The sequence below is a fragment of the Salvelinus namaycush genome, unplaced genomic scaffold (genome assembly GCF_016432855.1).
Source record: "Salvelinus namaycush isolate Seneca unplaced genomic scaffold, SaNama_1.0 Scaffold643, whole genome shotgun sequence".
Lineage (NCBI taxonomy): Eukaryota > Metazoa > Chordata > Actinopteri > Salmoniformes > Salmonidae > Salvelinus > Salvelinus namaycush.
Window position 1 is genome coordinate 65,001 of NW_024061357.1, and position 15,901 is coordinate 80,901.

Consider the following 15,901-nt stretch of genomic DNA (forward strand, 5'->3'; position numbering starts at 1 on the left):
ACCCTCAATATTTCCCTATAATCCTGCAGTCACCCTCAATATTTCCCTTTAATCCTACAGTCACCCTCAACATGTCCCTATAATCCTGCAGTCACCCTCAACATTTCCCTATAATCCTACAGTCACCCTCAACATTTCCCTATAATCCTGCAGTCATCCTCAACATTTCCCCATAATCCTGCAGTCACCCTCAACATTTCCCTATAATCCTGCAGTCAACCTCAACATTTCCCTTTAATCCTGCAGTCACCCTCAATATTTCCCTATAATCCTGCAGTCACCCTCAACATTTCCCTTTAATCCTGCAGTCACCCTCAACTTTTCCCTATAATCCCGCAGTCACCCTCAATATTTCCCTTTAATGCTGCAGTCACCCTCAACTTTTCCCTATAATCCCGCAGTCACCCTCAATATTTCCCTATAATCCTGCAGTCACCCTCAATATTTCCCTTTAATCCTGCAGTCACCCTCAATATTTCCCTATAATCCTGCAGTCACCCTCAACATTCCCTTTAATCCTGCAGTCACCCTCAACTTTTCCCTATAATCCCGCAGTCACCCTCAATATTTCCCTTTAATCCTGCAGTCCCCCTCAACTTTTCCCTATAATCCCGCAGTCACCCTCAATATTCCCCTATAATTCTGCAGTCACCCTCAATATTTCCCTTTAATCCTGCAGTCACCCTCAATATTTCCCTATAATCCTGCAGTCACCCTCAATATTTCCCTATAATCCTGCAGTCACCCTCAATATTTCCCTTTAATCCTACAGTCACCCTCAACATGTCCCTATAATCCTGCAGTCACCCTCAATATTTCCCTTTAATCCTGCAGTCACCCTCAATATTTCCCTATAATCCTGCAGTCACCCTCAATATTTCCCTATAATCCTGCAGTAACCCTCAATATTTCCCTATAATCCTGCAGTCACCCTCAATATTTCCCTTTAATCCTACAGTCACCCTCAACATGTCCCTATAGTCCTGCAGTCACCCTCAATATTTCCCTTTAATCCTGCAGTCAGGGATCATGTGCTTCTGATAAATTGATCCAGGCATCGGCACACTGCTGCGAAGTACACTGATCTCCGGCATCAAACAAAACATCACTAGTTAGCACACCTGATTCAACTTGTCAATTAACACAATATTAACACCTATGGAATTTTTACAAAATAATATGGCTAACCTGAAATTTAAAAAAGCCTGTATTGTTCTTCAAAAGATTATGTGTAGAACCTTTGCGATTGAGAAAGGTTCTTTATAGTACCATTCTCTATAAAGGTTCTATAAAGAACCATTAAAAAGGGTTCTAAATAGCCCAAAAAGGGTTGTAACCATAGCGGAACACTATTTGTTGCTATATAGAACTTTTCTTAATAGTTCTTTAGAGGAACCTTAGTTCTTTATAGCATCATACAGGTTCCATTTAGAACCTTATGACCATGATTCTTTATAGAACCTTCAAAAAAAGATTCTATACAGTACCAAAAAGGGTTCTGTTATGGTTACAAGCCAATGAACCCTTATCTGGTGCAATATAGAACCATTTGTTTTTTCTGTGTAGTCCCTGATCCTAGATCAGTGTGTCACCCTCTCTAAAAGGGCTCTGATTTCCAAAATGATATTCCTCCGCAAACACGCGACAGGAAAAGTTGGAGGGAGGCTGGCACGTTAAAGTCCAGAATATTTTCCACCCCAGTTACAGTTATGAATGTCAGACTGTGACATTTTATGAACAATGAGTCTCTTTTTCAGGCGCCACCCGGCTAGCGCTTATAAATCACTCCCACTGAAAAGAACCTTTCTGGACAAAGTACATATGGATTTGCTATTCAGTGAGAAGAGAAAGCATCGATTGTTGTGATGGTGTGCTTCCAATGACCAAACATAATTAATCAGTCACGTATATCTGACTACAGGACATGCTGTGTGAATCCCGTATGAGGTGATATGCTTTTTAGTGCCTCCTTGGTAAATGATGTAACACAATAGTCTAATTGAAGGTATTGAAGGCCAATCTGACCGATCAATTTCAAATAATTTCAATGTGAGTTGACTTACGAAAGACATTTAGCACATAATCAAATAATAACAGATACAGTACAAGATCCAGTCAACTGACGAACTAAAAAAACAAATGTATTAAATTGCATACAATTGATTGATGAATAGCCTACTCTACCCAAGATGTCAGCCATGATGAAATTTTTCTGAATAACCTCAAAGCATACTGTAAAACCTCCCCTTCCGAGCAATCAACCCACCATAGAGTGATAACAACAGAAGTTAACAGAGGCAGTTATTCTAGTATTACTTTAAGTAGTTAAGACATTCCTCACCTCAACCTCAACCTCAAATGAAGTTAATTGTCAGGTCTGGTGTAGAGAATGTACTATAATAGTTATCATTAATCACACAGTAATTTCCTTCCATAAATCCAGGCAGTAATGACAGCCCATTAACAGCGAGAACAACATGCATCACACTCTTTCTTCTCTTGTCAGATAAGACCTACTGGAATGTGACTCCCCAATTGACACCATGTTCCCTATTTAGTGCACTACTTTTGACCAGGGCTGACACCATCTTCCCTATTTAGTGCACTACTTTTGACCAGGCCCTATGGGCCGCACGTTAACTTCTTTCCAGAGAGACATCAGGGATTGTAACATACTCTGTTTCACGGAAACATGTCTCTCTCTGGGATATACTGTTTGGAGTCGGTCCAACTGGATTCTCAGTTCATCGCGCCGACAAGAATAAACATCTCTCCGGAAGAAGAAGAAGGGTGGGGGTGTACAGTTGATGTCAGAAGTTTACATACACTTAAGTTGGAGTCATTAAAACTAGTTTTTCAACCCCCACAAATGTCTTGTTAACAAATCATAGTTTTGGCAAGTCGGTTAGGACATCTACTTTGTGCATGACACAAGTAATTTTTCCCAAAATTGTTTACAGACAGATTATTTCACTTATAATTCATTGTATCACAATTCCAGTGGGTCAGAAGTTTACATACACTAAGTTGACTGTTGACTTTAAACAGCTTGGAAAATTCCAGAAAATTATGTCATGGCTTTAGAAGCTTCTGATAGGCTAATTGATATCATTTGAGTCAATTGGAGGTGTACCTGTGGATGTATTTCAAGGCCTACCTTCAAACTCAGTGGCTCTTTGCTTGACATTATGGGAAAATCAAAAGAAATCAGTCAAGACCTCCGAAAAAAATGTAGACCTGCACAAGTCTGGTTCATCCTTGGGAGCAATTTCCAAACGCCTGAAGGTACCACTTTCATCTGTACAAACAATAGTATGCAAGTATTAACACCATGGGACCATGCAGCCGTCATACCGCTCAGGAAGGAGATGCGTTCTGTCTCCTAGAGATGAACGTACTTTGGTGCGAAAAGTGCAAATCAATCCCAGAACAACAGCAATGGACCTTGTGAAGATGCTGGAGGAAACAGGTACAAAAGTATCTATATCTACAGTAAAACGAGTCCTATATCGACATAACCTGAAAGGCAGCTCAGCAAGCCACGGCTCTAAAACCGCCATAAAAAAAGCCAGTCTACGGTTTGCAACTGCACATGGGGACAAAGATCGTACTTTTTGGAGAAATGTCCTCTGGTCTGATGAAACAAAAATAGAACTGTTTGGCCATAATTACCATCGTTATGTTTGGAGGAAAAAGGGGGAGGCTTGCAAACCCGAAGAACACCATCCCAACCGTGAGGCACGGGGGTGGCAGCATCATGATGTGGGGGTGCTTTGCTGCAGGAGGGACTGGTGCACTTCACAAAATAGATGGCATCATGAGGAATTAACATTATGTGAATATATTGAAGCAACATCTCAAGACATCAGTCAGGAAGTTAAAGCTTGGTCGCAAATGGGTCTTCCAGATGGACAATGACCCCAAGCATACGTCCAAAGTTGTGGCATAATGGCTTAAGGACAAGAAATTCAAGGTATTGGAGTGGCCATCACAAAGCCCTGACCTCAATCCCATAGACAATTTGTGGGCAGAACTGAAAAAGCGTGTGCGAGCAAGGAGGCCTACAAACCTGACTAAGTTACACCAGCTCTGTCAGGAGGAATGGGCCAAACTTCACCCAACTTACTGTGGAAAGCTTGTGGAAGGCTACCTGAAACGTTTGACCCAAGTTAAACAATTTAAAGGCAATGCTACAAAATACTAATTGAGGGTATGTAAACTTCTGACCCACTTGGAATGTGATGAAATAAATAAAGGCTGAAATAAATCATTCTCTCTACTATTATTCTGACATTTCACATTCTTAATAAAGTGGTGATCCTAACTGACTGAAGACAGGGAATTTTTACTAGTATTAAATGTCAGGAATTGTGAAAAATTGAGTTTAAATATATTTGGCTAAGGTGAATGTAAACGTCCGACTTCAACTGTATGTTTCATGATTAACGACTCATGGTGTAATTGTGATAACATACAGGAAGTCCTTTTGTTCACCCGACCTAGAATACCTCACAATCAAATGCTGACTGTATTATCTCCGAAGAGATTTCACTTCGATTATGGTCACGGCCGTGTACAACCCCCCCCTCAAGCCGATACCACGACGGCTCTCAAGGAACTTCCCTGGACTTTATATATATTTCTGTAGGTGATGGCCTTGTTATGGAAGGTTTGGGAATCGCTTTCTTTTAGGTGGTTGTAGAATTTAACAGCTATTTTGGGGATTTTGGCAATTAACTGGTACCGGCCTAATTCTGCTTTACATGTATTATTTGGTGTTTCACGTTGCACACGGAGGATGTTTTTGCAGAATTCTGCATGCAGAGTCTCTATTTGGTGATGGTCCCATTTTGTGAAATCTTGGTTGGTGAGCGGACCCCAGACATCACAACCACAACGGGTAATGGGTAATGGGTTCTATAACTGATTCAAGTATATTTGGCCAGATCCAGAGCAACGGTGTATAGATGGAATTTGTATTCGTGGTCCTGGCAACTGGACCTTTTTTGAAACACCATTATTTTGGTCTTACTGAGATTTACTGTCAGGGCCCAGGTCTGACAGAATCTGTGCAGAAGATCTAGGTGCTGCTGTAGGCCCTCCTTGGTTTGGGACAGAAGCACCAGATCATCAGCAAACAGTAGACATTTGACTTCAGATTCTAATAGGGTGAGGCCGCAGGCTGCAGACTGTTCTAGTGCCCGCGCCAATTCATTGATATATACAGTATGTTGAAGAGGGTGGGGCTTAAGCTGCATCCCTGTCTCACCCCACGGCCCTGTGAGAAGAAATGTTAGTATTTTTTGCCAATTTTAACTGCACACTTGTTGTTTGTGTACATGGATTTTATAATGTCGTATGTTTTCCCCCCAACACCACTTTCCATCAACAGACCCTCATGCCAGATTGAGTCAAGCTTTTTTTTAAATCAACAAAGTATGATAAGACTTTGCCTTTGTTTTTGTTTGTTTGTTTGTCAATTAGGGTGAATTAGGGTGAATACGTGGTTTGTCGTAAGGTAATTTGTTAAAAAGCCAATTGGACATTTGCTCAGTTTTCACTGAGGAAATGTACAAGTCTGCTGTTAATGATAATGCAGAGGAATTTCCTAAGTTTGCTGTTGATAGTTATTGGGGGCGGCAGCAGATAGCCTAGTGGTTAGAGCGTTGAGCCAGTAACTGACAGGTTGCTAGATCAAATCCCAGAGCTGACAAGGTAAACATTTGTCATTCTGCCCCTAAACAAGGCAGTTATTTCATTGTGTTCATTTTTATAATTTTTTTACTAATATTTTCTTAACTCTTCTTGAACTGCACTGTTGGTTAAGGGCTTGTAAGTAAGCATTTCACGGTAAGGTCAACACTTGTTGTATTTGGCGCATGTGACAAATAAAGTTTGATTTGATTTGATTTTAGTCATAAAACGGAATTTTGTGAAAACCTGGGAATTCGGAGGAAGTTACCAGCATTTTGTCAACCTACTTTAGCTGTTATAATTGATATGTTATTCTGTTCTTTGTCTTATAATTTATATGTTATTCTGTTCTTTGTTTTATAATTTATATGTTATTCTGTTCTTTGTCTTATAATTTATATGTTATTCTGTTCTTTGTCTTATAATTTATATGTTATTCTGTTCTTTGTCTTATAATTTATATGTTATTCTGTTCTTTGTCTTATAATTTATATGTTATTCTGTTCTTTGTCTTATAATTTATATGTTATTCTGTTCTTTGTCTTATAATTTATATGTTATTCTGACCTTTGTCTTATAATTTATATGTTATTCTGTTCTTTGTCTTATAATTTATATGTTATTCTGACCTTTGTCTTATAATTTATATGTTATTCTGACCTTTGTCTTATAATTTATATGTTATTCTGTTCTTTGTCTTATAATTTATATGTTATTCTGTTCTTTGTTTTATAATTTATATGTTATTCTGACCTTTGTCTTATAATTTATATGTTATTCTGTTCTTTGTTTTATAATTTATATGTTATTCTGACCTTTGTCTTATAATTTATATGTTATTCTGTTCTTTGTTTTATAATTTATATGTTATTCTGTTCTTTGTCTTATAATTTATATGTTATTCTGTTCTTTGTCTTATAATTTATATGTTATTCTGACCTTTGTCTTATAATTTATATGTTATTCTGACCTTTGTCTTATAATTTATATGTTATTCTGACCTTTGTTAGGTTGGCATCCCTTGATGTATCTGGTGACACTGATGACAGTCAGGGTGTTGATGCTGGCCAGGCCAAACAACAAGGTGAAGAAGCCATCAACCTATAGGAGAGGAGATAGGGGGAGGGTCAGTAAGCTATTGGTTCACATCTGATAATGACTGGCTGTCTCTACCTGTCACTCAGTGATGACTGACAGGTTACTGGAAGCATCCTTTCCCTAGGGGCGGGACCATTTAGTTTGTTTTTGCTGACTCTAGTCTGTATCAGGTAATATAACACTTTGCTCTGGTCTGTATCAGGTAATATAACACTTTGCTCTGGTCTGTATCAGGTAATAAAACACTTTACTCTGGTCTGTATCAGGTAATATAACACTTTGCTCTGGTCTGTATCAGGTAATATAACACTTTGTTCTGGTCTGTATCGGATAATAAAACACTTTGCTCTGGTCTGTATCAGATAATATAACACTTTGCTCTGGTCTATATCAGATAATAAAACACTTTGCTCTGGTCTGTATCAGGTAATATAACACTTTGTTCTGGTCTGTATCGGATAGCATAATACTTCGATTTTGGTTGTATCAGAGAATGACTTAGCTTCAGGGCCTGTACGTACTACACTGGCTACGACACCGGCTCTGACGCTCGTCGGCTGTGGCAGGGCTTGAAAACTGTTACAGACTACAAAGGGAAGCACAGCCGCGAGCTGCCCAGTGACACGAGATAAATTACTTCTACGCTCGCTTCGAGGCAAGCAACACTGAAGCATGCATGAGAGCATCAGTTGTTCCGGACGACTGTGTGATTGCGCTCTCCATAGCCGATGTGAGTAAGACCTTTAAACAGGTCAACATTCACAAGGCCGCAGGGCCAAACAGATTACCAGGATGTGTACTGCGAGCATGTGCTGACCAACTGGCATGTTCAACCTCTCCCTGTCCGAGTCTGTAATACCAACATGTTTCAAGCAGACCACCACAGTCCCTGTGCCCAAGAACACTAAGGTAACCTGCCTAAATGATTACTGACCCGTAGCACTCACGTCTGTAGCCATGAAGTGCTTTGAAAGGCTGTTCATGGCTCACATCCACACCATTATCCCAGAAACCCTAGACCCACTCCAATTTGCATACCACCCCAAAAGATCTACAGATGATGCAATCTCTATTGCACTCCACACTGCCCTTTCCCACCGGGACAAAAGGAACACCTACGTGAGAATGCTATTCATTGACTACAGCTCAGCGTTCAACACCATAGTGCCCTCAAAGCTCATCACTAAGCTAAGGATCCTGGGACTAAACACCTCCTTCTGCAACTTGTTTATAGACTTCCTGACGGAAGTGTGAGGATAACAACCTCTCCCTCAACGTGATCAAGAAAAAGGAGATGATTGTGGACTACAGGAAAAGGAGGACCGAGCACGCCCCCATTCTCATCGACGGGGCTGTAGTGGAGCAGGTTGAGAGCTTCAAGTTCCTTGGTGTCCACATCACCAACAAACTATCATGATCCAAACACACCGAGACAGTCGTGAAGAGGGCACGCCAAAGCCTATTCCCCCTCAGGAGACTGAAAAAAATTGTCATGTGTCCTCAGATCCTCAAAAAGTTCTACAGCTTCACCATCGAGAGCATCCTGACTGGTTGCATCACTGCCTGATATGACAACTGCTCACCTCCGACCGCAAAGCCCTATAGAGGGTAGTACGTACGGCCCCGTACATCACTGGGGTCAAGCTTCCTGCCATCCAGGACCTCTATACCAGGCGGTGTCAGAGGAAGGCCCTAAAAATTGTCAAAGACTCCAGCCACTCTAGTCATAGACTGTTCTCTCTGCTATCGCACGCCAAGCGGTACCGGAGCGCCAAGTCTAGGTCCTAAAGGCTTTTTAACAGCTTCTACCCCCCAAGCCATAAGACTCCTGAACAGCTAATCAAATGGCTACCCGGACTATTTGCATTGTCCCCCGTCTTTTATGCTGCTGCTACTCTCTGTTTATTATCCATGCATAGTCACTTTAATAACTCTACCTACATGTATATACAGTTTTACCTCAACTACCTCGACTAACCTGTACTCCCGCACATTGACTCTGTACCGGCGCCTGTTATTTTACTGCTGCTCTTTAATTAGTTGTTATTTTTCAAATGTTATGTTTTATATATATATATATATATATATATATATATATATATATTTTTTTTTTTACTTATCACTTATTTTTCTTAGAACTGCATTGTTGGTTAAGGGCTTGTAAGTAAGCATTTCACTGTAAGGTCTACACCTGTTGTATTTAGCATTTCACTGTAAGGTCTACTACACCTGTTGTATTCAGCATTTCACTGTAAGGTCTACTACACCTGTTGTATTCAGCATTTCACTGTAAGGTCTACTACACCTGTTGTATTCAGCATTTCACTGTGAGGTCTACACCTGTTGTATTCAGCATTTCACTGTAAGGTCTACTACACCTGTTGTATTCAGCATTTCACTGTGAGGTCTACTACACCTGTTGTATTCAGCATTTCACTGTAAGGTCTACTACACCTGTTGTATTCAGCATTTCACTGTGAGGTCTACACCTGTTGTATTCAGCATTTCACTGTAAGGTCTACTACACCTGTTGTATTCAGCATTTCACTGTAAGGTCTACTACACCTGTTGTATTCAGCATTTCACTGTAAGGTCTACACCTGTTGTATTCAGCATTTCACTGTAAGGTCTACTACACCTGTTGTATTCAGCATTTCACTGTGAGGTCTACTACACCTGTTGTATTCAGCATTTCACTGTAAGGTCTACTACACCTGTTGTATTCAGCATTTCACTGTAAGGTCTAGTACACCTGTTGTATTCAGCATTTCACTGTAAGGTCTACTACACCTGTTGTATTCAGCATTTCACTGTAAGGTCTACTACACCTGTTGTATTCAGCATTTCACTGTGAGGTCTACTACACCTGTTGTATTCAGCATTTCACTGTAAGGTCTACTACACCTATTGTATTCAGCATTTCACTGTAAGGTCTACACCTGTTGTATTTGGCATTTCACTGTAAGGTCTACACCTGTTGTATTCAGCATTTCACTGTAAGGTCTACTACACCTGTTGTATTCAGCATTTCACTGTAAGGTCTACTACACCTGTTGTATTCAGCATTTCACTGTAAGGTCTACACCTGTTGTATTTGGCATTTCACTGTAAGGTCTACACCTGTTGTATTCAGCATTTCACTGTAAGGTCTACACCTGTTGTATTCAGCATTTCACTGTAAGGTCTACTACACCTGTTGTATTCAGCATTTCACCGTGAGGTCTAGTACACCTGTTGTATTCAGCATTTCACCGTGAGGTCTAGTACACCTGTTGTATTCAGCATTTCACTGTAAGGTCTACTACACCTGTTGTATTCAGCATTTCACTGTAAGGTCTACTACACCTGTTGTATTCAGCATTTCACTGTGAGGTCTACTACACCTGTTGTATTCAGCATTTCACTGTAAGGTCTACTACACCTGTTGTATTCAGCATTTCACTGTAAGGTCTACTACACCTGTTGTATTCAGCATTTCACTGTAAGGTCTACTACACCTGTTGTATTCAGCATTTCACTGTAAGGTCTACTACACCTGTTGTATTCAGCATTTCACCGTGAGGTCTAGTACACCTGTTGTATTCAGCATTTCACCGTGAGGTCTAGTACACCTGTTGTATTCAGCATTTCACTGTAAGGTCTACTACACCTGTTGTATTCAGCATTTCACTGTAAGGTCTACTACACCTGTTGTATTCAGCATTTCACTGTGAGGTCTACTACACCTGTTGTATTCAGCATTTCACTGTAAGGTCTACTACACCTGTTGTATTCAGCATTTCACTGTAAGGTCTACTACACCTGTTGTATTCAGCATTTCACTGTAAGGTCTACTACACCTGTTGTATTCAGCATTTCACTGTAAGGTCTACTACACCTATTGTATTCAGCATTTCACTGTAAGGTCTACTACACCTATTGTATTCAGCATTTCACTGTGAGGTCTACTACACCTATTGTATTCAGCATTTCACTGTAAGGTCTACTACACCTATTGTATTCAGCATTTCACTGTGAGGTCTACTACACCTATTGTATTCAGCATTTCACTGTAAGGTCTACTACACCTGTTGTATTCAGCATTTCACTGTGAGGTCTACTACACCTATTGTATTCAGCATTTCACTGTAAGGTCTACTACACCTGTTGTATTCAGCATTTCACTGTGAGGTCTACTACACCTGTTGTATTCAGCATATTACTGTAAGGTCTACTACACCTGTTGTATTCAGCATTTCACTGTAAGGTCTAACTGTTGTATTCAGCATTTCACTGTGAGGTCTACACCTGTTGTATTCAGCATTTCACTGTAAGGTCTACTACACCTGTTGTATTCAGCATTTCACTGTAAGGTCTACTACATTTACATTTACATTTACATTTAAGTCATTTAGCAGACGCTCTTATCCAGAGCGACTTACAAGTTGGTGCATTCACCTTATGATATCCAGTGGAACAACCACTTTACAATAGCGCATCTAACTCTTTTAAGGGGGGGGGGGGTTAGAAGGATTACTTTATCCTATCCTAGGTATTCCTTAAAGAGGTGGTGTTTCAGTTGTTTCCGGAAGGTGGTGATTGACTCCGCTGACCTGGCGTCGTGGGGGAGTTTGTTCCACCATTGGGGTGCCAGAGCAGCGAACAGTTTTGACTGGGCTGAGCGGGAGCTGTACTTCCTCAGAGGTAGGGAGGCGAGCAGGCCAGAGGTGGATGAACGCAGTGCCCTTGTTTGGGTGTAGGGCCTGATCAGAGCCTGAAGGTACGGAGGTGCCGTTCCCCTCAGAGCTCCGTAGGCAAGCACCATGGTCTTGTAGCGGATGCGAGCTTCAACTGGAAGCCAGTGGAGAGAGCGGAGGAGCGGGGTGACGTGAGAGAACTTGGGAAGGTTGAACACCAGACGGGCTGCGGCGTTCTGGATGAGTTGTAGGGGTTTAATGGCACAGGCAGGGAGCCCAGCCAACAGCGAGTTGCAGTAATCCAGACGGGAGATGACAAGTGCCTGGATTAGGACCTGCGCCGCTTCCTGTGTGAGGCAGGGTCGTACTCTGCGAATGTTGTAGAGCATGAACCTACAGGAACGGGCCACCGCCTTGATGTTAGTTGAGAACGACAGCGTGTTGTCCAGGATCACGCCAAGGTTCTTAGCACTCTGGGAGGAGGACACAATGGAGTTGTCAACCGTGATGGCGAGATCATGGAACGGGCAGTCCTTCCCCGGGAGGAAGAGCAGCTCCGTCTTGCCGAGGTTCAGCTTGAGGTGGTGATCCGTCATCCACACTGATATGTCTGCCAGACATGCAGAGATGCGATTCGCCACCTGGTTATCACTACACCTGTTGTATTCAGCATTTCACTGTAAGGTCTACTACACCTGTTGTATTCAGCATTTCACTGTAAGGTCTACTACACCTGTTGTATTCAGCATATTACTGTAAGGTCTACTACACCTGTTGTATTCAGCATTTCACTGTAAGGTCTAACTGTTGTATTCAGCATTTCACTGTAAGGTCTACACCTGTTGTATTTGGCATTTCACTGTAAGGTTTACTACACCTGTTGTATTCAGCATTTCACTGTAAGGTCTACTACACCTGTTGTATTCAGCATTTCACTGTAAGGTCTACTACACCTGTTGTATTCAGCATTTCACTGTAAGGTCTACACCTGTTGTATTTGGCGCATGTGACAATTAACATTTGATTTGACTTGTATCCTGTTGTGACCCTAGAGGTGAACCCTTAGAGGGGTTCCCATGGTTCCCCTGTCACTGATTACTCTTGATCTGCTGTTAGAGCTTCTGTAATATCATTACTGTCAATCATGTCTTTTCCCTTTCTGCCTGGATACTCTTTCCTTAATAACCCTATAGGCTCAGACACCACAATAGGAAACTCTTCCCTTAACCCTATAGGCTCAGACACCACAATAGGAAACTCTTTCCTTAACCCTATAGGCTCAGACACAACAATAGGAAACTCTTCCCTTAATCCTATAGGCTCAGACACAACAATAGGAAACTCTTCCCTTAACCCTATAGGCTCAGACACCACAATAGGAAACTCTTTCCTTAACCCTATAGGCTCAGACACAACAATAGGGAACTCTTCCCTTAACCCTATAGGCTCAGACACCACAATAGGAAACTCTTTCCTTAATCCTATAGGCTCAGACACAACAATAGGGAACTCTTCCCTTAACCCTATAGGCTCAGACACCACAATAGGAAACTCTTTCCTTAATCCTATAGGCTCAGACACAACAATAGGGAACTCTTCCCTTAACCCTATAGGCTCAGACACCACAATAGGAAACTCTTTCCTTAATCCTATAGGCTCAGACACAACAATAGGGAACTCTTCCCTTAACCCTATAGGCTCAGACACAACAATAGGAAATTCTTCCCTTAATAACCCTATAGGCTCAGACACAATAACAGTGAGAGTACTTACCACCTCTCGACAGAGTACCTGCAGTAATTTGCAAACCGAATGCAAAAAGATTTTGTATGTATAATTACATGAACATGTTGGCAGTCAGACGTCTACAGCGGATGGTCCCTAAAACACAGCCTACTGAATGATGGTCAGAGGAATCCTAGATACACATTCGGTGTGATGTGTGCAAGCCTTAACCCAGCCTGCCTCAAAGATTGCACTGTGCAGAAATCACTCCGCCATTTCCTGGTTGCTAATATTCTAATAATTCGCCTAATTTCAGTTTATGTGACTAAACAAGCAAGTATAGTGTAGAGAATCATTGTACCATCTAAACTGTTGTGAAATATGTTTTCCATAAGCATAAATATTGTATTTTCAGCTGTTTGTAGCTGGTGTACAAAACCGAAAGTAAAAGACGCAAAAACAAAACTTAAGAACGAGAAGCATAGAACTAGAACACATAGAACAGATCTACTGCTTCTTAGACTGGCTGTCAAGGAGAATGACAGATCTATAACACACATTTCTATGTGAATTTGGTCAGGTCTCCCAAAAAAGTTACATATTGCAGCTTTAACCCTGTCTGCCTCTTTTAACCTTAAAATAATTTCCAGGCTTTTTTTGCACTTTCCTTCCCGGCTTTTTCTGAACTTTCCTTCCAGGCTTTCCTTGAACGTGTGGTTATGCCAGAACACCCTTAACTCTAACCCAGGCTTTGTGAAACCAACTGACTAATGTGTTTTCAGAGAAACAGAATGTGATCTGTAAGTCAGGATGGTCGAACGATGGCAAACCAAGCCTGCCTGGAGCCAATATCTCTGTAGGCTTATAGTTGATCAAGGAATAATTTGCGACTATTGTCTACTATTGGAACTCTGCTTTAGGACCATTTGTGTACCAAAGTATTCTCTGTACCTCAACCTGGGTCAGACATCTAGGCCTACAGTATCATACTGTACAGTTGAAGCCGCATCCTCTCTGCTTATGTCCTCCAGGGTCAATTCCATTTCAATTCAGTCATTTCAGGAAGTAAACTATAAATTGGAATTTCAGAAATGGAATTGACCCCAAACTTGAAGTCCTCTTCTAAATAGCTCCAAAGGGTCTCGCCACGTCCCCATCCTGGCGGAGCCACTCAGAGACGGGTGGAATGTCCCACGTGTACCTGTTCTGTTCATGTCCCGTCACGCTCTCTGATGCAGTAATCTGCTAATACTTCTGTTCATGTCCCTTCACGTTCTCTGATGCAGTAATCTGCTAATACTTCTCACATGCCTGTCTCGCTCCCTCCCTTCCTCCCTCTCTCCTTCCCTCAATTTCTCTCTTTCTGTCTCACTCTCTCACTCACTCCACTTACCCTCTCTCTCTCTCTCCCTCTCTCTCTCTCTCTCTCTCTCTCTCTCTCTCTGTCGCTCTCTCTCTCTCTCTCCCTCTCTCTCTCTGTCTCTCTCTCTCTCTCTCTCTCTCTCCCTCTCTCTCACACACTCTCTTTTTCTCTGTTTGCTCCCTCCCTCTCTCCTTCCCTCAACTTCTCTCTTTCTGTCTCACTCTCATCACTCACTCCACTTACCCTCTCTCGCTCTCTCTCTCTCTCACACACTCTCTTTTTCTCTGTTTGCTCCCTCCCTCCCTCCCTCCCTCCCTCCCTCCGTCTCTACTTTACTTTCCTCCACATCTCTCTAAAGACACAAGAGAGGGGAATTCTTCCTATCCCAATATTTTTCTCTCCTCCCCTTAAAAACCTGAGAAAACAGCGATGGCGGAGAGGTGAGATAATTAAGTAAGGCTTTTTGTCTAGAACAAGGGTGTGGAAGCCTCCCTTCTCGCTTCCTTTTGCTCACGAACCTAATTATAACACATATAGCTACAGCCCTGGTTATATCTCTATATCTCCGCTTCTGAGCTTTAGACTCTCTCATAACGTTAGGGAGACTGGATCCCAAAATGGCACCTGTATTCCCTGTATACTGAACTACTATGTACCCTATGTGGGCCCTGGTGAAAAGTAGTTCTCTACACAGGTCATTTCAGACACAGCCCGTGACTGGTACTGAGGCTGTTATTGTTACACCAATGTTGTTGTAGGTCCCAAATCTCACAGAGGGTCCTCTCACAGAGGGTCCTCTCACAGAGGGTCCTCTCACAGAGGGTCCTCTCACAGAGTAGCTAGCAGGATATCAGGCCTTGACCACGGGCTAACCTTCACTAAGATAAATAAGCAGTCAGAAATTCCTAAAGTACCAACCAAGTATGACATTTATTTCAGTCGCGAGTTAAAACCCTCTGGGAGAGAGGAGCAGAGGCAGGCAAACAAATATATATATATAAGAAATATATAGTTCAAGTAGATTTGGCTCCGGTTATACCAATGCAGCAGGAAATGAAATAGTTAACGTTGTAACAAAATGTTGAGATATTAAGCTTGCTTTGCGTTCGTTATTTCAGGCGGAGACATATTTGAAAATAGCCTGATCCCAGATCTATTTGTGCTCTCTTGACAACTCTGGCAGGCGTTGTCACCAACAGATCTGGGACCAGGCTAATGTGAACCTACTCTGGCAGGCGTTATCACCAACAGATCTGGGACCAGGCTAATGTGAACCTACTCTGGCAGGCGTTATCACCAACAGATCTGGGACCAGGCTAATGTGAACCTACTCTGGCAGGCGTTG

General features: G+C 41.8%; 1 protein-coding gene across 1 annotated transcript in view; it reads right to left on the reverse strand.

Annotated features, from left to right (window-relative positions):
* LOC120042229 (visual pigment-like receptor peropsin) overlaps positions 1-15,901 on the reverse strand; it is a 47,241-nt gene that overhangs the window by 12,248 nt on the left and 19,092 nt on the right. Inside the window, exon 3 of the mRNA XM_038987097.1 lies at positions 6,696-6,795. Within this exon, the coding sequence (XP_038843025.1) occupies positions 6,696-6,795 (100 nt within the window). The remainder of the gene's footprint in view (positions 1-6,695; positions 6,796-15,901) is intronic.